The sequence below is a fragment of the Nycticebus coucang genome, chromosome 6, assembly GCF_027406575.1.
Source record: "Nycticebus coucang isolate mNycCou1 chromosome 6, mNycCou1.pri, whole genome shotgun sequence".
NCBI classification, from domain to species: Eukaryota; Metazoa; Chordata; class Mammalia; order Primates; family Lorisidae; genus Nycticebus; species Nycticebus coucang.
This window is the reverse complement of record NC_069785.1, coordinates 116,133,574-116,160,932: the sequence shown is the minus strand read 5'-3', so window position 1 is coordinate 116,160,932 and position 27,359 is coordinate 116,133,574. Positions and strand designations below refer to the sequence as shown.

At 44.9% G+C, this 27,359-nt stretch overlaps 1 protein-coding gene across 1 annotated transcript; it reads right to left on the bottom strand.

Moving 5' to 3' along the window:
* Positions 1–1,687: 1,687 nt before the first annotated feature.
* On the bottom strand, positions 1,688–24,153 carry LAYN (layilin). The gene is made up of 7 exons (XM_053595659.1): positions 23,888–24,153; positions 20,709–21,006; positions 10,914–11,071; positions 7,784–7,816; positions 6,853–6,939; positions 4,525–4,627; positions 1,688–2,056 (listed from the first exon to the last, which is right to left on the bottom strand). Exons 1-7 carry the CDS (start codon positions 23,970–23,972, stop codon positions 1,693–1,695), a joined length of 1,128 nt encoding a protein of 375 aa, XP_053451634.1. The 5' UTR covers positions 23,973–24,153; the 3' UTR covers positions 1,688–1,692.
* Between the last annotated feature and the right edge of the window lie 3,206 nt (positions 24,154–27,359).

Here is a 27,359-nt window from a genome sequence, read left to right as displayed (position 1 = left end):
CAGGAGGAGTGGTTTTCCAACACGTTATCACTCAAGTTCTCCCTCCACCAGGAGCACTGTGACCAACAGTTCCCACAAACTTCTAAGCTGAAATATTTAGGCTATTTTACATCACTCTGAAGGATACGTTGTTCATTCATTCAATAGATGGCGGTTGCCTACCCTGCAAGGCGCTGTCATGGGTTGCCAGGAGGGGTGATGCCGACAGGCAGATGGGAGTCCTCCCCTTGAGGAGCATGAAGCCTAAGGGTGGACAGAGGGTGGGGACAAGGAAGGATAAAGGGAAGAGGATGAGCTAAGCTGCCTGAAACAAACCGGAGCGTGGACGTTTTAGACTAATGAATCAGACCACTCGCTCACTGTTTTTGCTTGAAATGTTGTAACCACAAAACACACTTTCAGGAGCTGGCGGAAGTGATGTTTTTGGTTCCCACCATATTTCACTGCCCCAGTAGTGAATTCTTGGGCAGTGATTGCAATCCACTGTGTTTGACACTGCGTGGCCTATGCTGGCGCTCCACATGTGAGGCAAGGTTGATAAAGTATTCAGAAGTAAGGTATACGAGAAAAGGTTAAAATAACATTTTTAAGCTGATGGAGGGAGGTTGCTGGTAATTTGAATAATGGTGTTCAGACCTTCAAACCACAGGACTGATGCTGGACTGAGAAACTTTGCTTGTGATTTGAGACCAAAAGTTTTTGTAATAGACAAGTCCCTAAAAAGGGGCAGAATTAGTATCATTGTAGTAATATTATGTCAAAAGTGCAGTAAAACAGGCATTCGAACAGAAGAACGTGCAGTATCAGGGCAGAGAGCACCAAGACGCGAAGAATCCGAGACTCAACTGTCATTTTCAGTCTCTAAAGTATTTTCAAGTTGGATATTTCCAAGGTTGGATGTTGGGAGATATCTCAAGGCCACATGTAGAGGAAGGGCTGTAGACACAGACCGACTAACATTCTATTTCCTGCTTTTTATTTTATTTTATTCTTTGAAAAACAAAAAGGGAATTGCTGATATGCAGGCCAGCCTGGTGCTGCCGCCCGTGGGCTCTGAAAAGATTCTGAGTGTCTCTTTGTGGTTCCATGTGCTGCTGTACAGGGCAAGGAAAACACTCTGTCACTCTGGGTAGAGTGCCGTGGCATCATCATAGCTCATAGAAACCTCAAACTCTCGACCTCCAGAGAGCCTCTTGCCTGAGCCTCCTCAGTAGCTAGGCCTAAGGCGCCTGCCATGAGCCCAGCTAGTTTTTCTATTTAGTTGAGATGAGGTCTTGCTCTTGCTCAGGCTGGTCTCGAACTCGTGAGCTCAAGCAATCCACTGGCCTCAGCCTCCCAGAGTGCTAAGAATATAAGCGTGAACCACCACGCCTGGTTGAAAACAGGACCTATTAATAGAGGTGGATTATCCATGCTCCACAGCCAAGCTTAACCCTGCCAGGCAAAGCATTGTCCCTTGAAAGTCAGATACAGCCAACTGACATTTATGGTGACTCTACTCTGTGCCTGACCCTGAGTACTTGGATAAAAGTCAACATTTGGGGCATCCACCAGGGGCAATGGACACCACATGCTCACCCACAGGACCTGATCGTGCATTTTCATAGACCTTCTGAGTATTTTCCTTATAGAAAATAGAATTTTGCTCCTCATTCCTTTCCCATTCTTGTCAGTTCAAGTTTTTCTGATGTGTTAATAACCATATATCTCATTTTCCACCCATCCAGACTCCTTGCTCCTCCTCATCTGGTCTGGGGAGAACTCATAAATGTCATTCGTCACAAATCCACTCTCCACACTTGCCAGAGTCACGAACCCACTCTCCGATGGGTTCACAGCCATGTTGTCATAGTCACAAGATGCATCGTCAGGAGTGGCTTCTCCAGAATACACCCGGAATGAGATATTCTTCAGGTCTGGCCGGGTTTCAGTTAAGTCAGCTTCACTTTGTTTTCTTATGACATTGTAAACCTCTAAGTCTGGGCTGATCTCTTGGTGAGGAGAGGGCCAGATGGTGTGCTGCTCCTTTGTGCTAAGACCAGGCTGCTCCTGTTTTCTGGGAGGAAAGAAAACCAGGGTTGAGTACTGTAGAGCAGGTGATTGAGACGATCCCTGTTCTTCCTTGTCCAGGCTGGAGGGAGAAATCTTGGGCAATCTCTAGGCTGCACTTCTCAGCTGTGTAACGCACAGGCTTTCTAAGGGCTCTGGGGTGGGGGAGTGAACCAGGGAAGTGTGGTTCTATTCAAAGTGATGGGGGTATCGATACTCACTGCTGTCAGAGTGTAGGATGGGGTTATTATTCTGGGGTCCCTGGAGTCCCAGGGATAGAATCGAATGAGGAAAAAAATATCACATTTCAACAAACTCATCTCTAAGTGAAAGTTAGCATGTCCTTCCATTATAAATTAATGGAATAGAATTAATATGATGATATCTTTGACATGATCACCAACGGAAATCATAGAAAGTTTCACATCACATCACAGTTAGTATAGCTGTCTTGAAATATTTCACCTTCATCTCTACTTAAAAATTATGGTAATCATAGCCACCACTAAATAAAGGTGCATTAATAAAGAAGCACAGGTATCACTGAATCCGTTTTTGGAAATATTTTACAATATAACAGTACAATTACTTCCTTTGCAACCCAATGCAACTTTATGTATTTAAAGATATTATTCTGGAAAGAGTCCGTAGGCTTGCCAAACTGCTGTCGCGGTCTGTGGCACAAAAAAGGTTAAAAACCCTCAGAATAGACAGACCCCAAATCCAGAGCTACAATTCCTGAATCCTGGTGAAGTGCTAAATCGAGGCAGGAAGGGAAATCAAGAACCAACTGCAGAGTAAGCAGTTGGAAAATATATCTGTAAGTTTTTGAATTCATTTCTACTTTTAGATTCAAAGGAAATAACTAATAAAAATGATCGTAGCAACAGCTAACATTTTTGAGTGCTTACTAGTTTTTTTTTGAGACAGAGTCTCACTCTCTTGCCCACAGAGTGCCGTGGCATCATCACAACTTATGCAACCTGAAACTCCTGGGCCCAAGTGATCCTCTTTGCCTCATCCTACTGAGTAGCTGGGACTACAGATCCATGCCACCACGCCCGGTAAGTATGATTTCTGTTAGACATCAAGTCAAAGACATTATTATGTTAATTCTATTCCATTAATTCATAATGGAAGGACATGCTAACTCTCACTTAGAGATGGGGGTCTTGCTCTTGCTCGGACTGGACTTGAACTCTTGAGCCCAAGCAATCCCCCCACCCTGGCCTCCCAGAGCACTAGGATTACAGGTATGAGATACTGCACCCAACCACTGAATGCCTATTCTGCATGTGTTAGCCACTAAAATTCTTATAATATTCCTGAAGGAAGTTATTATTAACTGAAATGGAATCTTACTAATTCATCTCAACTGATCATAAAAGGGAGTTAAATCTTAAATTAGACCTAGGCTTTCCTGTTGTAAAATGGGAATACTAGATTTCTATGTGTCTCATTGATGGAGAATAAAAAGATAACTGAGAAGAACTCTGGGTACCTAAAAAATGGTAGCATATGATGCTGACCACAAAGAGAGGTTGTCTTGACTACTGGGCATAGCTATTTTGCAGCAATCTATACTTATGTATTCAATGAAAAGAAAAATCAGTTAAAAGGAATTTGGCTCTTTTCACTTTAAATTAAGTGCTGTAGTTGGACGTGCTTACCAGAATGCTTTGGGGCAGGCATTTTTTAGCTGGCTCACTCTTAATTCCTTCACTCACCCCACAGACATTTTTGGAGTGAGAGCAGAACACACTGCGGGTGACACGTGGGGGCACAGGATGTGAACAAGACAGTTTCACCTTTCAAATAATTTAAAATCTTTTACCCTTACAAAATAAACAATGTAAGATCACCCTCTTTCTACAACTCAGCACAAATGCTTGGTATTCCTGAGGGCCCTGAGACTGTCAGAGGATTTACTATCAAATCTGCAATGGTGATTCTCTCAGAGCTGCCACTGCTTCCCCCCCCAATATTAAGGGGGTGCAAATGTTTTTGGTTACATGCATCACTTTTGTAGAGCTTGAGTTATAGCTACAGGTGTGCCCACCATCCAGATAATATTCGCTGTACTCATTAGATAGGTTTTCCCCTCCCCTCCTTCTCCCCCTCCCCGTCTGATTTCCACTGCATTTGACTCTTCCTCTGATCATGTGTGCTGGTCAGTTAGTTCAAATTTAAGTACATGTGCTGTTTGTTTTTCCATTCTTGAAATACTTCACTTAGGAGGATGGTCTCCAGTTCCATCCAAATTGTTGCAAAAGGCATTAATTCATCTTTTTTGTGGCTTTGTAGTACTCCACAGTATACATATGCCATGTTTTATTAACTCACTTATGAACTGATGGGCACTTTGATTGGTTCCACATCTTGTAGTCGTGAATTGTGCTGCAATGTCATGGCTTTTAATAAAGTAACAACATTCCAATCTCAAAAGGGGGTGAAAGATGCAAAGGTGTTACTTACCTTCTTCTACAGATCCAAACCCACAATATGACCGTGGTGACCACAAGGAGGAGCAGAAGGGGGACGCTGGGGATTAAGATGTATGAGAGATTCAAGGTGGCTTCTGAAAAGAGAAAAGCACATCATTAGCATTGGAGATGCCTCTGTGTCCTTCGCACCAGGCTTAAAGAAGCAGAATCACACAGTATTCCCAAGAGTGCATTCCTAGAAGGGGATGGACACACGGTCAGTCAAAGAGTCTTCTAGATTCAGCAAATGAGCCTTTTCTACCTACTCTATTCCCGTAAGTAATAATGAAAATAAGTTTAAATTTTTTGGTCTCTTGCAAATATCAGAGGGGCACTTTTGTTAATTAAAAACATTTTTTTTCCTGAGAGAAAAGCAATTCCCTCTATTCTTGTCCTTCTCTCTTAGCAAAGAAGGTGATATTGGGGCGGTGTTGAAGCCTTTGCCTTTAAGAACAGCCACAGTAGTTCCCAAAGTGGGGATCGGACAGAGAGAAAAATAAGAGAGTCAGAAGTCTCAGTGTCATTACCAGGAAAGAGATGGTCACAGGACGTGCATGAATTAGAACATGACTAATTAGACTTTAGACCAACTGGATTCAGTTGGGTCCATGAACGTGACTGTGAAACTCACTTAGAGGTCTGCTCTTCTGGACTTTCTAGTCCTTTAGACTTAGAACCAAAGCCTTTTCCCTCAAGGAGCTTTGGGAGGAATTGAGGAATGGCAAGATGAACCCCTTTCTTAATCTCACTGAGCCAAGATTCCCAACCATCCAGGAGCTAGTTTTTTTTTTTTTATTCCATGAGACTGCAAACATGACAACCATCCAAGAACAAACTCTCAAACCCGCTTTAAATACCACGTCAGTAACAATGAGCAGTAGAGATACACCCACCTTTGCACAGCACTTTGTATTTTTTCAAAGCATTTCTACAAAATATATCTGTTGTATAATAAAGAATCTCACTGCTCTTTGTCTGTGTTCCTGGAAAGGAGGCTATAAGTCCTTGGAATTTCGCAAGTAATAGGAATGACTTCGTTATTCATGAGCCCCTCAGACCATACCAAGTTTATTATAAGGAGATGTCTTAGGGTGGAGCCTGGCGGTGCCGGAAAGCCCAACTGTGTGATTATAGGGTTAGGGCTATGAGCTGAGTGACCCCATCCTGACCTCCTCTGCAGACTGAGTTCCACATACTGCCTGTGAGCACATCAATCATGCCCGAGTAATGAAACTCCAATAAAACCTCTGGACACCAAAGCTCAAAAGGAGCCTCCTTGTTGATAAGCCAGGAGGATGGCGATCCATCCCGATTCTAGGAGGAGAGGACATGGCAGCTCCCCATCTGGCACTCTCCCAGACCTCCTCCCGGGTCTCTTCATTTGGCTGTTCCTGATTTGTATAATAAAATGTAGTCATGAGCATAGTATTTGCCTGTGTTCTGTAAGTTGTTCCACTGAATTATCAAACCCGAGGTGGGGTGGGTGGGTGGTGGGCATGCCTGGGTTTGGGGCCAGTTGGTGAGAAGTATGCGTTGCAGCTGACATCTGAAGCGAAGGCAGTCATGTTCTGAACTGTGCCCTCTGGCTTTGGGGTCTGAGCTAACTCTGACTGAATTGATACTGCAGTATTGCAATATCCTATTCCATTTTATGGACACAGTGGTGATCTCAGGCAGGTAAGAAAAATATTATTGCTGGGGCAGTGTCTGTGGCTCAAGGAGTGGGGTGCCGGCCCCAGCCAAAACGGAACAAAAAATATATTAATGCTTCCATTATGCAAATAATTAAAGTGGTACACAGAGAATTGGGGCTTTAAAACTGCCCAGTGATAAAACCGCAGATTTTCGACTTTCAGGGTGAGGTTGAAAGCCCATTTTCACTCCAACTTCTTGCCCCATTGTCTTTTGCCTTTTATGATTTAGCTTTTAAAACGTTTTTGTCCATTCCCTCTATTTGTCTTGCAGATGAACATTAATCACAGACTTCTGCTCTTATTTCTCCATGTCCACTTTCCATTCTACCCCCATCCTGTCTCCCATGACCTCCAGGACCCCTAGGCGGCTCCCTAGGCTCTATCTTCCTGCAGATTTCTTTACCTCCTGTCTAGACTAGTTCTCCCAATTATCTTGAGATAGCTCCATTTGCATATTTCACCAATGAAACATAACATTTATTACAGTTTTGCAAAGGCACGGATGTCCTATCTAGTTCCGTTTTTAAGTAGCTGTGAGAAAGAACCCAGCAGGGAATGTAAACATGGGTGATTTCTGATCCAAGCATTGTCCTTGTCTCTTTTTCCCAGGAGGGTTTTGTACCTACCTTTACTTTCTTTAAATGTTTCTTTGGCATCTTCTTCTGCCTGTGTTTCTTCTGGAAGTATAGGCCTTGCTGGCTCTGTATCCTCACCTGGAGAGAGACACATGAGAACTTGGAGAAAGACTTCACAATCCAGTTGTTCTCTGGGGTCCCACTGTGTTCAAAGTGGTATGCAGGCTGGGCACTGCGGCTCACGCCTATAATCCTAGCACTCTGGGAGGCCGAGGGTGGTGGACTGCTTGAGCTCAGGAGTTTGAGATCAGCCTGAGCCAGAGCGAGATCCCCATCTCTAAAAATTGGTGGGCGTTGCAGTGGGTGTCTATGGTCCCAGCTACTTGGGAGGGTGAGGCAAGAGGATTGCTTGAGCCCAAGAGTTTGAGGTTGCTGAGAGGTATGACATCACAGCACTCTACAGAGGGCGACAAAGTGAGACTCTGTCTCAAAAAACAAACAAAAAAACCAAAGTGGAATGCAAAGAAGTAGTAGCAATTTGACCAGTGTCCTCTATAAACCTAGGGAAGTAAAGGGCTGAATTTGCTGCCCTAGAGATTTGTCTTCATCTTTTTGGTGAGACCCTTGCTGCCAGGAAGCAGGTACCAAGATAACTAACAAGCAGCTGCTGTGGAGGCACTGTGGGGCCAAGGACTCACTTCTGCACCATATATTATCAGTTTTGCTCCTTTCTTATCTCATTAGATTAAATTATTCCTTTCATAGTGTGAGTATTGCCAAGTAATACCCCAAACTGAATTTGCAAACTAGAGCATGAGGCTAATGAACTAGTGGGTGTGGGCTCTACCTCTCCAAACTATTTGGGTTAACCTGGATGGCCTTTGTGTTGAATAGTCTCATCTAAAGGACATATGGTTCTAAACCTATGAAGAGCGGCTATGAAACAGCCCCGATTAACCCAAATCTCAAGTGACAGGCTTACCTCCAGGCCTTGTGGAAGGAACCGTTGGCTTCTCTGTAGCAGAAACAAAAATAGAAATAATAACTACATTTTCATGCCATCTGAATGAAATCAGCTTCAATATGGTATCCATTTGTTTTTCCACTCTGAGTTATTTTAAATATTTCCAAGAGCCTCGGGAAAGTCAGGTTAGTTACACAGACAACCTACGTCCAATATTTTTTCTTTTAACTGGGAGTATGTCCACATCTTGTGAATGCTTATCAGATGCTCTGGAGTTCATAGGGACAGGGTCCTTCAGGGAAAGACTTTCGAAACTGCAGTCTCAAGGCCATAATGTTATGCCTATTCTGAAATTTCATTTAGAAAGAACAGAAACTTGTAGGCATCTTCTCATACGTGTATGTGTGTACAAGTGATGCAAATTCATTTATTTATTTTAATAAAACCTACTTGCACAGTGCGTACTATGTGATAGAAATTGTTGTAAGTATTTTATAAAAACAAACTCAATTAATCCTATCTGGTAATAGCTTTGGGAGGTAGCCTTTCTTATTATTCTGGTTTTGTACACGAGGAAACCAAGATACAGAAAGATTAAGTAATTTGCCCAACTCTCACAGTTAATAAGCAGCTGAATCATGATTTCAACCAAATAAATGCAAATTCAAATTAAAATAGTAAGGAGACATAACTTTGCTTAGTAGAGATAAACAGCAAATGAGGAATAATCCCAGCCTTTTAATTCCTTTAATCTCAGTTATAGGATGGCCATAAAATGGTATTCAGGAGACTATGACTATTAATTTTGTAATATTATATTGACATGCATAGCATATTTGATGATATTACAAGATCTGTTCATATTTTTGTCCCTCCTTAGTTCAGTCCAGTGAGCAAAGCTGCAGTAAATGTTGCACATCTCTGCAGCATTTCCATCCGCCCCTGCACATGCGTCTGTGGGGCAGCAAATGATTTCTCTCTGATTTTCTCTGAATATGCCTTTAGCACGTTCCATAAAGAAGTGAGTGTTCAGATCTAGCTAGTGTGCCGTCTCTTCTACATGGCCATGTTCTCACACCTAATTTTAGGTGTTGTCATTCACCCAGTCCCTCGTCACTCAGGCATGATGGGATGGTGTGCCATCCCATCGCCACCACGCAGATGAGCTTCCCTGCCCCCAGCAAGTCGTTTCCAGACTTCATGCCAACCATATGGTGAAAGGGACAAACTTGTAAACAAGAAGATAAAGTACTGTGTGTTTAAGGTGCTATGATCTTCACAGGGAGAACACCTAACCTAGTTGTGATGGGCCCTGGAAGGCTCCACAAAGGAAGTTACTTTTTAAACTTATTTTGAAATAATTTCAGATTTATCAAAATTTGCAAGAATAGTACAAAGAGACTTGGCACCCATACTCAGTGGTTAGGGCGCCAGTCACATGCACTGGGGCTGGCGGGTTCAAACCTGGCCCAGGCCTGCTAAACAACAGTGACAACAACTACCAAAAAAATAGCCAGGCGTTGTGGCGGGCGCCTGTAGTCCCAGCTACTTGGGAGGCTGAGGCAAGAGAATTGCTTGAGCCCAAGAGTTGGAGGTTGCTGTGAGCTGTGACGCCACGGCACTCTACCGGGGGTGACATAGTGAGACTCTGTCTCAAAAAGAAAAGAATAGTACAAAGAATTCTCACATATCCTTCATCATATCATTTTACTACATTTCATTTACTTCATTATCCTATCGCTTTTCTCTCTCTCTCTCTCTCTCTCTGTGTATATCTATCTCTCTATATAGACAGATGATATATATTAAACACACACACGTGTACCTTGATATCTATACATACACACATATAACTTTTTCCCTGAGAATAAGTTCAAACCTGGCCCAGGCCTGCCGGAGAGAATTTATCTAAAGGGTAAAGAGGGAGGAAAAACATCTTTCAGCAGCAAAATTTTACCCTGAACCAAGGTGCAATTCAAACGATTTAAAAATGATTATTATTTTTTATTTTTGAGACAGAGTCTCATGCCATTACCCTAGGTACAGTGCCATGGCATCAGAGCTCACAGCAACCTCAACTTCAGTTTAAGAGATCCTTTTGCCTCAGCTGCCTGAGTAGCTGAAACTACTCTACCACATCTGGATAGTTTTCCTATTTTTAGTAGAGATGGGATCTTGCTTTTGCTTAGGCTGGTCTCCAACTCCTGAGCTCAAGTGATCCACCCATCTCAGCCTCCCAGTGTGTTAGGATTACAGGCATGAGGCACTATGCCTGGCAAAATGACAGGTTTATTCAGGCCCAAACTGACTAGTCACTCTACTGTCAAGAAAGAATGCAGAACTGGGGCCAAACAGTTGGCTTCAGGGAGGTGAGAAACTTCAGGGACAAGTTAAGGATCACTTCAAGTTTAAATCCAAGTCGGTTATAATGGAGGAGTCTGGGAAACTCCAGCCAAGTGAAACTATGGGTTCATAGCCAATTCAAACCCTTATAGATCTGAATGCAAAGGCAAGTTGAATTTGCAAGGCATGTATAGTGGATGGTCTGGGGAGTTTAAACCTGCACGTCAAAGTGCCTCTACCTCTGCCCAGTGCTGGGGAAACCGGTACACTCTGTCTTTTACCTCTTCTGGTTGTTATTATGTTTACTTAAAGCCCCAGAAAATAACCTGGCGTGCTAGAAAACTTGCAGGAGCAATGGCCAGTTTGTTTCAAGCTCTTATAGCCAACCTCACATGTGGAAAGAATAAGAATTTGTGGCTCTCCACTTATTTCCTGCAGTTCCCATATAACTTAGACGCCCCCGCCCCGCAACTTTTTTTTGCAGTTTTGGCCAGGGCTGGGCTTGAACCTGCCACCCACAGCATATGGGGCTGGTGCCCTATCCTTGAGCCACAGGCACCACCAGACCCTCTATTTTTTCATCCCTTCTCTTAACATCTGATAACCTTTCCCTTGCTGGAATTTCTCCTCAGTGAGAAAGTGCCATTACATTTCCCTTTATGAGAATTCCCAAAGTTTAACATCACTGGCATTTGCAGCAAGCTTTCTGAGTGACTACATAGCAAATTTCTGGACACTAGCAGCTGCTTATGTAATGATAGAGGTAAAAAATTCAGCCGCATAACTTGGGAGAGAGGCTCGTTACCATCAGAGTATTTGCAAATGAAATTGTTTTTCATGTTGCATCGGTCATCATTCCACTGGAACATGTAGGGGCCTCCGATGCCTGCAGGTGCCGATGGCTGATGGTACATGACCACGCAGACCTCGCTGCCACAGGAAGGCTCATCCACATACCAGTTCCTGCAGAAAAGGGATCAACAGTGCAGGCAGTTGGTGAAGGACACCCCAACACTTCAAAGCCCTCGTTTTCTCATCAAGTTCCACTGAGCCATGAACATAAACTTCTGCTTCAAAACACAATACAGAGTCAGGGAGGAGTTGAAGTACTGCCAACAAGCAGAACCACATGCTTTCCAGCATGGGCATCACAATCAATCATCTGACATATGCCACAATCTCTTTGCAGGGAGGAATCTATCATCATATGATGTCTGCAAAGTAATTACGAGAGAAAGCAGCTAGCAGAGCTAGTCTGGACAATCTTAGTTCTTTCTTGCTTTTTTCTAATTGGGTTTTGCTTCTCTTTTTCATTGAAAAGAGGCATGGTTTATCTCAAAGCTTGCCCTGCTCCCATGTCTTGGGCTTTTCAACAGCCACAGCTGCCTTCCCAAGCCTGGGGAGTAGACAGCAAATCCAAGCATGTGAGTAAGACGTGTGAAAGGGTGGAGATAAGAGCAGAAAGACTATCGGATCCTTTTCAGTTTTTAAGTCCACTTGATCAGGCTGATGAGCCCCTCAGCTTTCAGTGCCAGATGTCTCTTTGTCTCCCCAGCCCCAAGGAGGGGTGCATTCATGGCCTTAGCTCGACTACCTTGAAATTAAGTGATGCCAGCCACTTGGACCTGTGTGTGCAGGTTAAAGCCTTAGAGCCCACAAAGAGTTTAAATCTTCAAGCACCTCCCCAGATACTGACTTGGAGCTGGGCCTGTAGTCTTCCTGGTCACTCACCTGAGCTCTTCCCTCCTGGGCTCAGGTCTTGCCCTGATGCTCAGAGCAGGGACTGCTACTCTGCCTAGCTCTTGTCAGACCTCTCCACAAGGAAAGAGAAAACAGTTAAGAGACAGGTCCTTGTTGGCACCACAAGAAGTCTCTGCTTAAGTCCTGTGTTGCTGTCACCAACAGGAAGATCCTTGCTGCATTCATTGGTTTGAATTTCCTGGACAATAGCTAAGCTTGCAACACACATTCCTTGGATGCCATGCTTGGACAGCTGGGGGCGCTGATGGGGGCTGGACTCTGCACCTCAGTAGTTACCCCATTATTTAGCTAATTTTCAACCCCACTGGGCCTCATACCCTGATTTATCTTGTTCCCTTCCACACTGGCCTTGATATTATTTGTCCCATAGATAGAAGGAATATTATCCCTGGCACATAATTTCTAGATTTGAGCCAATTCTCAAATTCAGAACTCACTGATGGGGGAAGAGGTCAGGTTTCCAGTAAGAAGGACCTGTTCTTCCCCCATAAGGGCCTATAGCCATTGACTCAAGTAACCATACACAAGGTAAGAAGGAACATCCAAATATTACAAGGTCTGTTAGACACAGGGTGCAAGTCGATACTAACACTCAGATATGAAGTGTTAGCAAAGCTACCCATCAGAGTGGGAGCATATTGGGACCAGATATTAAACAGAAATCTGGCCCAGGACCATCTCACAGTGAGATTCTAGTCAATGATCACGCTCCAACCCCCAAATATATAACATCTAGGTAGTTAGTACAGTTCCACATTGGTTCCTTATCCTGTGATGGGCAGACAGAGCTGCAGTCTATTGGTCCTCCTTGCCTAATAGCTAGGAGCTACTTACCTATGGGGTAAGAAATATTGTAGTGGAAAAGGCCAAGTGGAAGCCTCTGAAACCACACTCTTCCCCACCCTCGCTAAGATAGTAAGTGAACAACATTATCTTATCCAGGGGAAGATGACAGAAAGTAGTTCTACCCTTGTCCAGAGAATGCAGGGGTGGAATGCCATATCATATCTCTATTTAGTTAGTAGTGTGACTCTTGCAAAAATCAGGCAGATGGTGAAGGATGATACTAGAATAGCACAGACTCACCCAAGTGAAAGCCCCAATTGTAGCTGCTCTATCATATATGGTATCTTTGCTAGAGTAGCTTAACATTTGTATGTAGAGCAGGTGAACATATTCTTTTCCATCTCTATCAGAGAGGGGGTCTGAAATAGTCTATTGGAACGGACAGCAGCATATACTTATGGTTTTGCCTCAAGACTATGGCACCCTCTGTCTAAATATGGTATGAAGGGACCCGGACTTCCAAGACACCTTGCAGAAAATCAGACAGGTCCACTGTATTGCTGATCTTGTGATAACTGGACAAGATGAACGAGAAGTGTTTAGTACATTGGAGATCTTAGTAAGATTCATGTACTTCAGCAGGTTGGAGATAGATCCTATGAAGATTTAGGGACCTAACACTTTGATAAAATCTTTAGGTGTCTGGTGATCTAGACAATACCAGAACACCTCTTTCAAATTAAATGATCGCATCTTGCCATAATTTGAAGAAGGAAGTATGGCTCTTGGTAGGCCTCTTTGGGTTCTAGAGGTAGCATATTTCACCCCTGGGAATACTATTCTAGCACATTTACTGGGTGACATGAAAGGCTATATTTGAGTGAGATCCACAAAAAACTCAGAAGTGAGTCTATGCTGTGTATGAGCAGACTTGCCACCTAGGATCCCTGATTGAGTAGACCCTATTATTGGAGGTGTCATGGTAGGGAAAAATAATGCCAAATAGAATTTGGGACCCAGGGAGAGAATCACAATATAGACCCTAGGATTCTGGAACAAGGCCATACCCTGCTGAAATTAGTCACTTTTTGAAAAACAACTGGCTCATGACTAGGCAAGAAGCACCAAGAAACCATGAAGCACAACCCGCCCATTGTGAGACAGGTTTTGCAGACACACCTGACCTCACTCCATTGTGAAATGGAAGAGGTACATCCAGGACTGAAGGGAGAAGGTGCAGCAGGCTACATTGACACCTCTGCTGTTGTACCACAGCCTCTCCCTTAGCTTACCTGATGCCTGCATGGAGGAATCCCTTATGACTGGCTGATCCAGGCAGCCTGAGCATGGTTCATGGGTAGGTCAGCTTGGGAGAACATGCTGAAATGGACAGCAGCTGCACTTCAGCACCACTCAAAGGTGGCCTTGAAAAACAGTGGTAAGTGCACACCCTCCCAGTGGCCAGAGCATTAGTTGGTGCACCCAGTTAACTACTCTGGAAAGGGAAGTTATCAAAGGCTGGAGTATAAGGAGTATGAGGACTCAGGGGTAAGACAGATAGCATGGCCAGCTGGTAAAGAGTCTAAAGAAAATGACTGGAAGATGGAGGACAAGGATGTTTGGGATAGAGTGATATGAATAGACATAAGGGAATGAGAACATCAGGGAGTGAGAATCTTTCCATCAGAGGGTCTAACAAGGGAGAGGCACAAAAAACAATCAGGGTGACAAAATGACTGAGCCAGGTGATGCCAGCTAGCCTGTCATCAGCCACCGCAGTGCTGCCACCACAGACACGTGAACAGAGTAGCTGTGGTGGTAGAGATGAAGGTCACCAGGGGTTCAACAGATGGGCTCCCACTCACCCAGGCCACTCTAGATCCTGCTACCACCAGCGGTCCAACTTTCCAGCAATAGAGACCACTGCTGAATCTGTGACACACTAACTCTTGAGGAGACCAACTCCACACTTGTTGGCAAGTTGACTACCTTGGAAAGAGGCAATGATGTTCTGATAGGAACAGCCAAAAATACAGACTCAGGGTGAAAGGATGGTCCATCCATATTTCAGACAAATGGTAATCAGAAAAAAGCAGGTGTTGCAATTTTATTTGCAGATACAGTAGGCTTTAAACCATCAAAAGTAAGGAAGGACAAGAATGGTCACTTCATATTTGTTAAGGGTAATACTCAATATGATGAGATCTCAATTATTAATATCTATGCACCCAACCAGAATGCACCTCAATTTATAAGAGAAACTCTAACAGACATGAGTAACTTGATTTCCTCCAGCTCCATAATCGTTGGAGATTTCAACACTCCCTTGGCAGTGTTGGATCGATCCTCCAGAAAGAAGCTGAGCAAAGAAATCTTAGATTTAAACTTAACCATCCAATATTTAGATTTAGCAGACATCTACAGAACATTTCATCCCAACAAAACTGAATACACATACTTCTCATCAGCCCACGGAACTTACTCCAAAATTGATCACATTTTAGGTCACAAGTCTAACCTCAGTAAATTTAAAGGAATAGAAATTATTCCATGCATCTTCTCGGACCATCATGGAATAAAACTTGAATTGAGTAACAACAGGAATCTGCATACCCATACAAAAACATGGAAGTTAAATAACCTTATGCTGAATGATAGCTGGGTCAGAGATGAGATTAAGAAAGAAATCACCAATTTTTTGGAACAAAACGACAATGAAGACACAAACTATTAGAACCTCTGGGACACTGCAAAGGCAGTTCTAAGAGGGAAATTTATAGCACTGCAAGCCTTCCTCAAGAGAACGGAAAGAGAGGAAGTTAACAACTTAATGGGACATCTCACGCAACTGGAAAAGGAAGAACATTCCAACCCCAAACCCAGTAGAAGAAAAGAAATAACCAAAATTAGAGCAGAATTAAATGAAATTGAAAACAAAAGAATAATACAACAGATCAATAAATCAAAAAGCTGGTTTTTTGAAAAGGTCAATAAAATAGATAAACCTCTGGCCAAGCTAATCAGGAAAAAAAGAGTAAAATCTCTAATATCATCAATCAGAAACAACAAAGACGAAATAACCACAGACTCATCAGAAATCCAAAAAATCCTTAATGAATATTACAAGAAACTTTGTTCTCAGAAATATGAAAATCTGAAGGAAATAGACCAATACTTGGAAGCACGCCACCTTCCAAGACTTAACCAGAATCAAGTGGAAATGTTGAACAGACCCATATCAAGTTCAGAAATAGCATCAACTATACAAAACCTCCCTAAAAAGAAAAGTCCGGGACCAGATGGTTTCACGTCAGAATTCTACCAAACCTTTAAAGAGGAATTAGTACCTATATTACTCAACCTGTTCCAAAATGTAGAAAAAGAAGGAAGACTACCCAACACGTTCTATGAAGCAAACATCACCCTGATCCCCAAACCAGGAAAAGACCCAACAAGAAAAGAAAATTATAGACCAATATCACTAATGAATATAGATGCAAAAATATTCAACAAGATCCTAACAAACAGAATCCAGCAACACATCAAACAAATTATACATCATGACCAAGTTGGTTTTATCCCAGGGTCTCAAGGCTGGTTCAATATACGTAAATCTATAAATGTAATTCAGCACATAAACAAATTAAAAAACAAAGACCATATGATTCTCTCAATTGATGCAGAAAAAGCTTTTGATAATATCCAGCATCCCTTCATGATCAGAACACTCAAGAAAATTGGTCTAGAAGGGACTTTTCTTAAACTGATAGAGGCTATCTACAGCAAACCCACAGCCAATATCATATTGAATGGAGTTAAATTGGAATCATTTCCACTCAGATCAGGAACCAGACAAGGCTGCCCATTGTCTCCATTGCTTTTCAACATTGTAATGGAAGTTTTAGCCACCGCAATTAGGGAAGAAAAGGCGATCAAGGGTATCCATATAGGGTCAGAAGAGATCAAACTCTCGCTCTTCGCAGATGATATGATTGTGTATCTGGAAAACACTAGGGACTCTACTACAAAACTCCTAGAAGTGATCAAGGAATACAGCAGCGTCTCAGGTTACAAAATCAACATTCATAAATCGGTAGCCTTTATATACACCAACAACAGTCAAATTGAAAAAGCAGTTAAGGACTCTATCCCATTCACAGTAGTGCCAAAGAAGATGAAATATTTGGGAATTTACCTAACAAAAGACATGAAAGATCTCTATAAAGAGAACTATGAAACTCTAAGAAAAGAAATAGCTGAAAATGTTAACAAATGGAAAAACATACCATGCTCATGGCTAGGAAGAATCAATATTATCAAAATGTCCATACTACCCAAAGCAATATATAATTTCAACGCACTCCCTATTAAAGCTCCACTGTCATATTTTAAAGATCTTGAAAAAACATTACTTCGTTTTATATGGAATCAGAAAAAACCTCGAATAGCCAAGACATTACTCAGAAATAAAAACAAAACAGGAGGAATCACACTACCAGACCTTAGACTTTACTACAAATCGATAGTGATCAAAACAGCATGGTATTGGCACAAAAACAGAGAAGTAGATATCTGGAATAGAATAGAGAACCAAGAGATGAATCCAGCTACTTACCGCTATTTGATTTTTGACAAGCCAATTAAAAACATTCAGTGGGGAAAAGATTCCCTATTTAACAAATGGTGCTGGGTGAACTGGCTGGCAACCTGCAGAAGACTGAAATTGGACCCACACCTTTCACCATTAACTAAGATAGACTCTCATTGGATTAAAGATTTAAACTTAAGACATGAAACTATAAAAATACTAGAGGAGAATGCAGGGAAAACCCTTGAAGAAATTGGTCTGGGTGAGTATTTCATGAGGAGAACCCCCCGGGCAATTGAAGCAGCTTCAAAAATACACTACTGGGACTTGATCAAACTAAAAAGCTTCTGCACAGCTAAGAACACAGTAAGCAGAGCAAGCAGACAGCCCTCAGAATGGGAGAAGATATTTGCAGGGTATAACTCTGACAAAGGTTTAATAACCAGAATCCACAGAGAACTCAAACGCATCAGCAAGAAAAAAACAAGGGATCCCATCGCAGGCTGGGCAAGGGATTTGAAGAGAAACGTCTCTGAAGAAGACAGGCGCACGGCCTTCAGACATATGAAAAAATGCTCATCATCTTTAATCATCAGAGAAATGCAAATCAAAACTACTTTGAGATATCATCTAACTCCAATGAGACTAGCCTATATCACAAAATCTCAAGACCAGAGATGTTGGCGTGGATGCGGAGAAAAGGGAACACTTCTGCACTGCTGGTGGGAATGCAAATTAATACATTCCTTTTGGAAAGATATATGGAGAACACTCAGAGATCTAAAAATGATCTGCCATTCAATCCTGTAATTCCTCTGCTGGGCATATACCCAGAAGACCAAAAATCACAACATAACAAAGATATTTGTACCAGAATGTTTATTGCAGCCCAATTCATAATAGCTTAGTCATGGAAAAAGCCCAAGTGCCCATCGATCCACGAATGGATTAATAAATTGTGGTATATGTATACCATGGAATACTATGCAGCCTTAAAGAAAGATGGAGACTTTACCTCTTTCATGTTTACATGGATGGAGCTGGAACATATTCTTCTTAGTAAAGTATCCCAAGAATGGAAGAAAAAATACCCAATGTACACAGCCCTACTATGAAACTAATTTGGGACTCTCACATGAAAGCTATAACCCAGCTACAACTTAACAATAGGGGGAAGTGGGAAAGGGGGGGTGGGTAGAGGGAGGGGAATCGGTGGGATCACACCTGTGGTGCATATTACAGGGGTATTTGCGAAACTTGGTAAATGTAGAATGTAAATGTTTTGGCACAGTAACTGAGATAATGCCGGAAAGGCTATGTTAACCACTGTGATAAAAATGTGTCAAATGGTTTATGAAGTGAGTGTATGATGCCCCATAATCATATCATTGTATACAGTTATGATTTAATAAAAAAAAAAAAAAAGAAAAAAAAAAACAGCCAAAAAATATGGGTTTGGGTTCCTGCCATAGAACCTCAGTCAGCACCACTAATCAAATGCTTACATAGTATTTAATCTACCAGGAAAGGATCCCAAACCACATCTCATAGAACAAATGTAACTGCTTTATGCTAAGGAAGGGGTGGGTGTAGGCACCCAGCCCTGGGATTTACTAGTCAGGTCACATATTGCACCATCCTGAAGCAAAACACAGCAGGAGCATCAGCCAAGAGGCATTACTGTGTGGGGATAGGCACCATCCTTCAAGAGGTGGTATACACTTTAAATCAATGCCCTTGATACAGCCCTGTGTCCCCGGGAGAATGAATACCTAGGTCTAGAAGCCAAGGAGTGGGAGGAGGAGTATATACACTTAGAATCACCCAATTGAGGAATACGTGCTTCTTGTCTATGCAACTCTGGACTCTGGAAGTTTAGAGGTCCTCGTTCCCACAGGGGAATATTTCTGCCAGAAGTCTTACTGAACTATGAGCTATTGCTGCCGTGTGGACACTTTGGGTTTCTATGTACAGAGACCAGCTGGTAAGCAAAGGGGTCATTATTATCTTGGCAGGAGGTAACTGACTGTAGTTGTTAGGAGGAAGCAGGTTTGCTGTGGGTAATGGGCAGGGAGAAGGCAGCCATGCTATCTGCTTGGGTAGCTCTTAGTGCTCACTTAACCAATTTTGATGGTCAATGGAGAAGTGCACTTATCCAGCCAAAGAAGTGCAAGGTGAGTAGGCCTCAGACCCCTCAGAGGGCAGTGGACAGTGAGGGGATCTGGGCTGCGTAGTATAGGAGGGAGGTCAGTAAGTATTAATAGTTGTGGCCTTGGGACCAGGTGCTAAGTGTAGTTTATCCTATTACCCCTGCTTTTAAAAGTTTCTCCTGGGAAGAGAGCGTTCTGGAAATCTTGGGGGAGCTACACCTAGAACATAGCTGAAGATGTGGATCTGATCAGCATATTGGGTAGACATGATAGGTGCTCACATGCTGTCTTGAATGTAATAGGTAAAAAAAACACGTCTCAGTCTTCTTTTTTTTTTTTTGCAGTTTTTGGCCGGTGCTGGGTTTGAACCCACCACCTCCGGCATATGGGGCTGGCTCCCTACTCTGTTGAGCCACAGGCACCACTAGTGTTATTATTTTTTTTTCTTTAATGAGTTTCGATGTTTCCCCGTATACTTACTCACCAATTAGATTTTCCATTTAGTAAATTGTCCGTTCAGGCCTTTTGTCTCTACCTTTTGTGGTCTTAGTGTTTTACTGATTCATATAAACTATTATAAAAAGACATTAACTCTATATTAGATTTGTTACAAACATTTTCCCAGCCTTATAGCTGTTCTTAATTTTTATTTTACACATTGACTGTCACACTAGAAAAAGGATTTTTTTTCTCCCTTGGGGCCCACAAGGCTCCCAGGATACTTAATGTAAAGAGTCATGTGAGTTAAATATCTTTCATGAGGTCTGGGCTCAAAGCTAGAATGAGTTAAATACAACCAACATAGCCACTAATGTTAATGTTTGTACATGTCAGTATGTTTCTTAGAAAGGGATGATGGCAATGCCATGGTGCCAGCCTGTGAGTCTTAACGCTGTGGGTTTAAGAGGGTCCTACAACCTGTCAACTCCCTGAAGTCCACACTCATGGCTAGGCCCCAGAGTTAGACCATGTCTGATTTCTTGCCTATTATAACAATTCTCTGTGGTCTGGAGTCCTACCCTGAATCTTAGCCCTGTGGATCTTCCGTCTCTCAATGGGGCTCTAGTCCAAAAGGCCCCATAGCTAGAACCACTGACTTTAAGCATTGTGTGCCACTGCAACAATGCTGCAAAGGCTGAGGTCACTGCCCTCGCCACACTTCTCTGATCAATGGCTGTTCTGGTGTTACTGCCCTCCCAGTGCTCAGCCTGGCTGGCTCTTGCCCTCTTCCGCCCTGATCTGGCCCCTGGGATCTAGCCTGCCTCTGTTTTGAGTTGCAGCAGAGGAGTCAGCTGCCGTGGGTTCCTGCACTTACCTGAATTCTGATGTGCTGCCATCAGTCCAAGCATAAAGGTCCTGGCAGGCCGTGCCGTTGTGCTGCTTCTCCTCACGCTGCCTGAGCCCGATCCAGAAATCACCATCAGATGCCAGGAGGTTTTCAATGAACTTTTCTACCAGTCTCTGCTCATCTTCGGACTCAATGCTGACCAGCTGGCCCCCATCCCTCCTGCAGGCTTCTCTGGCTTCCTCAAAGTTCAGTCTTCGAGAAGTATCATGGAAGTAAATGACTTTATAACAAGGCCTCTGTGTCCCTCCCCGGCAGACTGGCTGCCCTAGAGAGAAAAGGAGACAACCTGTTTCAGTGTCCCCCACAGTAAACCAGGGCAGTGGTCCTTGGAGGTGTCTGAGTGAAGCTATCCCTGGACAGAAGTTCTGATTACTTATCACTGGACTGTCACCATGTCAGGTAAGCATCCCAGAGCAAATTAATGCTCCGTTACCAGTATTGTGTAGGGTCATCACGTTTTGTTTGTTCCATTACAGATTCTTGAAAAGCAGACATTTTTGACTAGCCTTTAAAAGAGAAGTAGATGAAGGTTTATGATTTCACTTAAAGATGCACTAATAGTACTTTCATTAGGGAGTCTCAGGGAATAGCGTGGCTTAAAGCTAGTATGTCATTTTGGTGGTTCCATCGGGCAGCAAAGGCATTCTGAAGTCAGGCCAGGGCTCCTCTCTCCTGGAACTCTCTGCCTGACTGAATATTTGCTCAGCCTCTGGTGGAAGCAGAAGCTCAGAGCTTCAGATCCGTGGGGTTTTCTGCTACTGACAGTCACTCGACCTAACAGTTAAGGTTTCCTGAGCTCTTACTAAGTGCCACGAATGATGGTAAGGGCTTACCATGCACAAATATACTTTATCCTGTTTACCCCTCCTAACAGTCCCCTGATGTAGATATTGTTTATGCCCCATTTTACAAATGAGAAAATTGAGCCTCGGGGAAATTAATCTGGTTAAGGTCACACAACTATCAGCAGAACCTAGATCAGAACCCGAGTCAGAACCTAGATCTAATTATGAAGTCTGCTGGTACCAGCGAAGTGTATTTCCAGCTCCCCATGCCAGGCTCCAGTCGCACTGGGAGCCCATGGGATGTTTCTCAGCAGACTGACAATGGATGGCTGAAGACCACCTCAGGTGGATGGGATTCTCCTGAGAAGCCAGGAGCAAATCCCTCACCAGCATGGTGCTGCCTAGCTGTGCCTGTGCCTACAGCCTTGATGCCTCAGAGACATTAGCCTCATTATACCTTTGCTCAGTTAACGATTATTGAGCCTAAGCTTTGTGCCTGGCCCTGTGCTGGGTGCTGGGAATTCAGAAACAAATGCCAATTCGGAGCCCACAGCATATGTTTCTGGATTCAAACACACAAAGTGAACGTCAACAAGGGGAGTAGTCCCTGAGGTCCCCTGCTGTGACAGTGCCAAGCCGTGGACTGTGGCTGTGAAGTGCAGCCCCAGAGCGGGGCTAAAGGACGTGGGTTTGTGGACCTCTTCCCAGACTTTCTGGAACATTCTCAGTTTCCTAACTTGTTTGGCAGCTGTGCAAGGAGCCAGATAGCTTTCATTATTCCCAATACAGTCCAGAATACAGCGCAAAAGGCCGCTGACAGTTAACTACATAATTAGTGCTAAATGGGAAAGAGCACAGCCGATGCAGAAAGCTCCAGGGAGCCTTTATTTTCTATTTCTTTTCTCATGGCTTTGGTAAATAAATGCTCAGTGAGCATCGGGTTATAAGAGATTTGCATCTTTCCCCTTTTTCTTGGCATTATCTGGCTATTGCTGCTAAATAGAGAAACTCTGACTAGACTGGTCTACCAGCAAATCAGGAGGGCTCAAAAGCCAGACATTCCCCCACTGAGGGGCCGCAGGGAGGCTGAGGCTGGCAGGTGCGGGCGGGGCGGCCGAGCCAGCAGCCTCCGCCATCCCCTAAAGCGGGCTCCAAACCCGGCGCGGAGGAAAGGCGATCGAGAGTTCCCAGCGACACCCCCAACCTGGCCCCAGCATAACATAGTTGCAGTTGAATTTCCTGGCAGCCCCCACTTTTCCACGCCGGACGGTCAAGGGAACACGTAACACCTTCAGCGAGTTTCCTGTGTGGGCCCGCCTGGTCACACCTCCCAAGCCCGCGGATGAGTAGTAGGGACAGCGGAGCTGGAAGGAGGCCCAAGGCCCATCTGCTTCCCCTGCCGTCAGGAAGTGTCTTCAGGAAGGGAAGGGCGGGAGGGTCTTCTTTCCCCACCACCGAGGACCGAGTCCCTGCATCTCTAACTCACGCAGCTCGGTTCAGTCGCCTCCCATTTTACCGCCCTGCGCCGAACCCCCATCCTGAAACCCATTTTAGATTCTTTAAATCTGCTGCGCAAGCCGGAATCCCAGACTTGGAAAAAGTTCTCATTCTCCTCGGTCCCACTTGGCCAAGCTGTCACCTCCGCAAAGGCACCCGAGAGAAGGGCGTGGATGCTCGCCCCCACCCCGACGTACGGAACAACCACAGCACCGTCCGTCCCCCGAGGCCCGTGGCGAGCAGCCACAGCACCGTCAGTCCCCCGAGGCCCGAGTCCAGCTGCGGGACAGCACGGAGGAAGCAGAGAGTTTCCCCGAGTCAGGCGGGTCCGTCCCGCGCTGCCGGGCTACTTCCCCGACCTCTAAGCTCTCATTCTGGGCGCTGGACCCAGCCATCCTCCCTCAGAGGAGGCGAGGAGTGACCTGCACAGCCGAGCCCGGCCACTCCCGGAGCGGGCGGTAGGTGGGGGCCGGTTGGTGAGCCTGCCCCGCGGGAGCCCCGGACGGTACCTCGGCTGCGCTCAATGCAGCGGACCTAGGGGACAGCGCTGGAGCAAGTTTGCCTCCTGCCCCACCTCGCCTGTATCCCTCGGCCATCCCTGTAACACTGGCCCGCAACAGACTTCAACGGTTCCAGGATACGCAGGGAACTGGGCTGGCCCGGGGTACGCGCTGGACACAGACGTCTGATTGCTTCCAGACAGGGGACTCCGAAGGGCTGAGTGTGGAGTGGGCAGGGGCGCTTCCGCATGCCCACCCCGCGGAGGGCCAGGGAGGAGGAGGGGCGACCCCCGGGAGGCTGCAGCTGCGGAGCGGTGGGTGCATCAGCCTCCCGCCCCGGCACCAGCCCCAGCTCGGCGCTTACCGCTCAGCAGGCGACCGCTCGCGCCCCGCGGCCCGGCCAGCAGCACGGCCAGCAGCACGGCCTGCAGCGCCGCTCCCAGCTGCATGGCCCGACTGGGGCGCGCCCTCCGACACCCCGGTGCGGCGGCGGTGGGGCGGGCTGACTGTCTGCGGCGTGCGCGACCTCTGCAACAGCGGCAGCCGCATCTCCCGAGGACCCACGGACTGGGTACCGGGAAGAGGAGGGAGGGCGCAGAGTCCTTTGGTCGTCCCTCCGCCCCCTGGGACGTCACTGCGGCGGGGGCAGCCCTGCGGACTGGCCCGCCCCCCGACGGCCTCCTCCCGAGAGCTGGACGCCAGGCCATCCGCCAGCTGGACGGGAACGCGCCGCAGAGGGGGGCCAGCTCCCCGCCCCACCCCGAGCTTCCCAGGGAGATCCCGATTTGCCTAAGTCGCAGGGCAGAGGAAAACCCCAGTCTGGCTTCTCTGAAAGATGATGAACAGTAGCTTAAAAACCTTACTATGTCTCACCCCTCCTCCCCGGGACCACCACCAAGTGTGATCGGCTGTGCGGTCCTCAGGGAGAGGCAAGTCTCCCATAACCGCCTGGGACTCGGTGGGCGGCAGTCCCAGCAGGCACTCGGGGCTACACCCGAGAGACCAACGGTCGGATGCGACAGCGGATGCTCCAGCCGGCAGTGTGTCCACCCGCGGGAAAGTCACAGGACCCAGCGCAGGCAGCGCCCAGGGAAGGTGTCTGAGTTCTCCAGCCTAAAAGGAGAGCGGCTTCCACCAGGAGTCAAAGGCTATCCCAGATTTCAGCCAGGATTCTTCTGCCTTTTGCGGTGCGCTTGTTGGGAGGTGGGGGCGATGGTTGTGAAGTTCAGCCAGCAACTGGTGATAGAGGAAACATGACCTGCGCCCCAGGAGAGACCCAAACGCTTTTCTCCGGGAAAGCTTTCCTGACCAACCTAGCCCTCTGTGTGTGCCAGCTCTAGTAAGCTTCCGCCTCAGTTGGGTTTTGCATTGGCTTTTTATAGTAAACAAAATGTTTTCAAGCATACTCTCTTCCACAGACTGGAGACTAAGGTACTAAGTACAGACCGATCCCCTTGCCTTTTCTGCTATACCACGCTGCTGTGCCGCTGGGTAGGAGCCCTGTCTGGGCCGCACAGGTCTGATTCTGGTTCCAGTTTGCCGCTTCTTACCTACTCACTCTGCTTTCCTCAACAACAGTGAAGAAAGCAGTGATGCTTCTAAGGCCTAGACTCAGAGCCTTTGCAAGCCCAGAGAAGGGCCTGGCGTGCACTCTGGGGGTGGGTCAATTTCAGTCTCAGCTGAGAACTTGGGAAGGTCAGCAGTGTCAGTGGGATGAGGGCTGACCTTTATGCCAAGTTCATTTAGAGCCCTTCCCTAGATCCCAATTAGAATGGCTCACATCCAACACACATTCTTTCTAGAAATTCTTGGTTAACAATCAAAGAGAGAACTTTATGGTGAAGCAATTGAGTTTGTCTCTGATATTGTTTCAAATTCTGCTTTTCTTTATTTAATGTCTGTGTGGCCTTTGCCCAGCCCCTGTGTGTCTCTAAGTTTCACCTATTCCTGGTTCACCTGTGTCTGCAAGGAGCAGAGCTGCTTCGGCGAATGACAGATGTGTGAGGAGAGGAGCTGCCCCAGTTGCTGTAGCCTGAAGCAGAGCTGTCTGGCTGGCCTCCTTCAGCCAAATGCCCAGCTGAGCTGCAGGTGTGTGAGCAATAAGTGTTTTAGACCCTTTGTTATGCACCTGTTGGTGCAGGGTAGTGTCACTAAAGGCTGGTTGCCAAGAAAGCTCACAAAGTGGAATTTTTCTTGGTAAAATAACCTTGGTCTGGGATCCAATTCTTAGTTTGACACCCTCAAACTCAATCTAAGGGACTACTATACACATTGAAAAATATATCCATCAGTCAGACTGATGTTTTCATTGACCTCTCAGGCACATATTCTCTTCCCTGGGCAAAAACAAATTTCTCTGTGAGCATGGAATCAGAATAAAGGGATTTAGTTACATGGTTTAAAAGTTTAGGCTTTGATGGCCCTTGCTGTGTCCATCTTCATGACAGAGACCTGTCTGACAGACAAATACATCAACCCGATAGGATACCTTTTATTCTTGATGGGCCTGGAATGGGACTGCCAACTTATAACTTTTTATTTTATTTATTTATTTATTTATTTATTTTTGAGACAGAATCTCACTCTGTCACCCTAGGTAGAGTACTGTGGCATCATTATAGCTCATAGCAAACTTAAACTCCTGGGCTCAAGTGATTCTCTTGCCTTAGCCTCCCAAATAGCTGGGAGTACAGTGATTGGCCATAGCACCCCACTAATTTTTCTATTTTTAGTAGAGATGGGGCCTTGCTTTTGCACAGGCTGGTTTCCCACTGAGCTCAAGCAATCCACCCACCTTGGCCTCTCAAAGTGCTGAGATTAGAGGTGTAAGCTAGTGCACCTGGCCCAACTTTGAACTTTTTAAATTTCTCTTTTCTAGGCCTACCTTCCTTTTGCTCCAAACATTTTTCTCCAAACAGTAAGTGCCAGAAACTTGTTGACCCCTAATATCCATCCTTCATTTCTTTTAGTGATAGAGTCCCTGGATTTTAGCTAAGTAGATCATATAAAGATAATTTCTAGCCTTGGTTGCAGCTTGATATGACCCTGTGATTAAGTTCTGATCAGCAGGGTGGAAGCTGCATTTTGCAGAGGCTATTCCCACCCAAAGTTCCAGGTGGAGGGCAGCAGTGAAGTGAAGGATGGTCCTAAATAGCTCTCACTGCAAACCCTGGGGACCAAGATAGAACCCTGGCTAGGACTATTGTTTGGACAATACAGAAAGGTCAAATCCTTGACCTTTTCTTTTCTAATACACACATATACCAAAGGAACTAACCCTGGAAAATGAGGAAGTCTGGCACTGTTCTGTGCATGTGTGTGTAAAACAGAGGCATGTGAAGCCCATTATTCACAGAACTAGAAGCAATTCATTTCTGACTTCAGGCTTGTTCTAGAAATGGAATAAACCAAATTTTGCAAAAGAGGATACTTTTTTTTTAAAAATAAGAAGATTAAGTTTGGGGGACTGCCCTTTCACCCCTGTTTCCTTATTCACTGTTTTTACTGGTAGTCTACAAATTGGGGCACATAACCCCCTGTTTCTTGTTTATCTGATATTCATAATATAGATCCAATATAGAAATTATGGAAACATGCTTCAAATAAAGACAAGATAAATAGGAGTTAGAGAATGTATAAGGTGAGAGTATGATTAAGGGGTAGTATCAAACACGGTAATATCCAAGAGGTAAAATAGACACAAAGACTCAATAACTGGTAAAGTTCCTGAAAGTCTGCATATTTCACTTTTATTTCTTTGTCTATTTTAACACAAGTACTTACTACTGGTAAAATTCCTAGAAGTCTGCGTATGTAACTTCTACTTGTCTATTTTA

Excerpts from the sequence above, each read along its gene's own strand:
- LAYN (XM_053595659.1), bottom strand. The coding sequence starts at position 23,972 with ATGCAGCTGGGAGCGGCGCTGCAGGCCGTGCTGCTGGCCGTGCTGCTG. Across the intron at positions 4,628-6,852 it reads AACATTTAAAGAAAGTAAAG|AAGCCACCTTGAATCTCTCA; the intron begins GTAGGTACAAAA and ends TTCTCTTTTCAG. Across the intron at positions 2,057-4,524 it reads GTTTGGATCTGTAGAAGAAG|AAAACAGGAGCAGCCTGGTC; the intron begins GTAAGTAACACC and ends CTTTCCTCCCAG.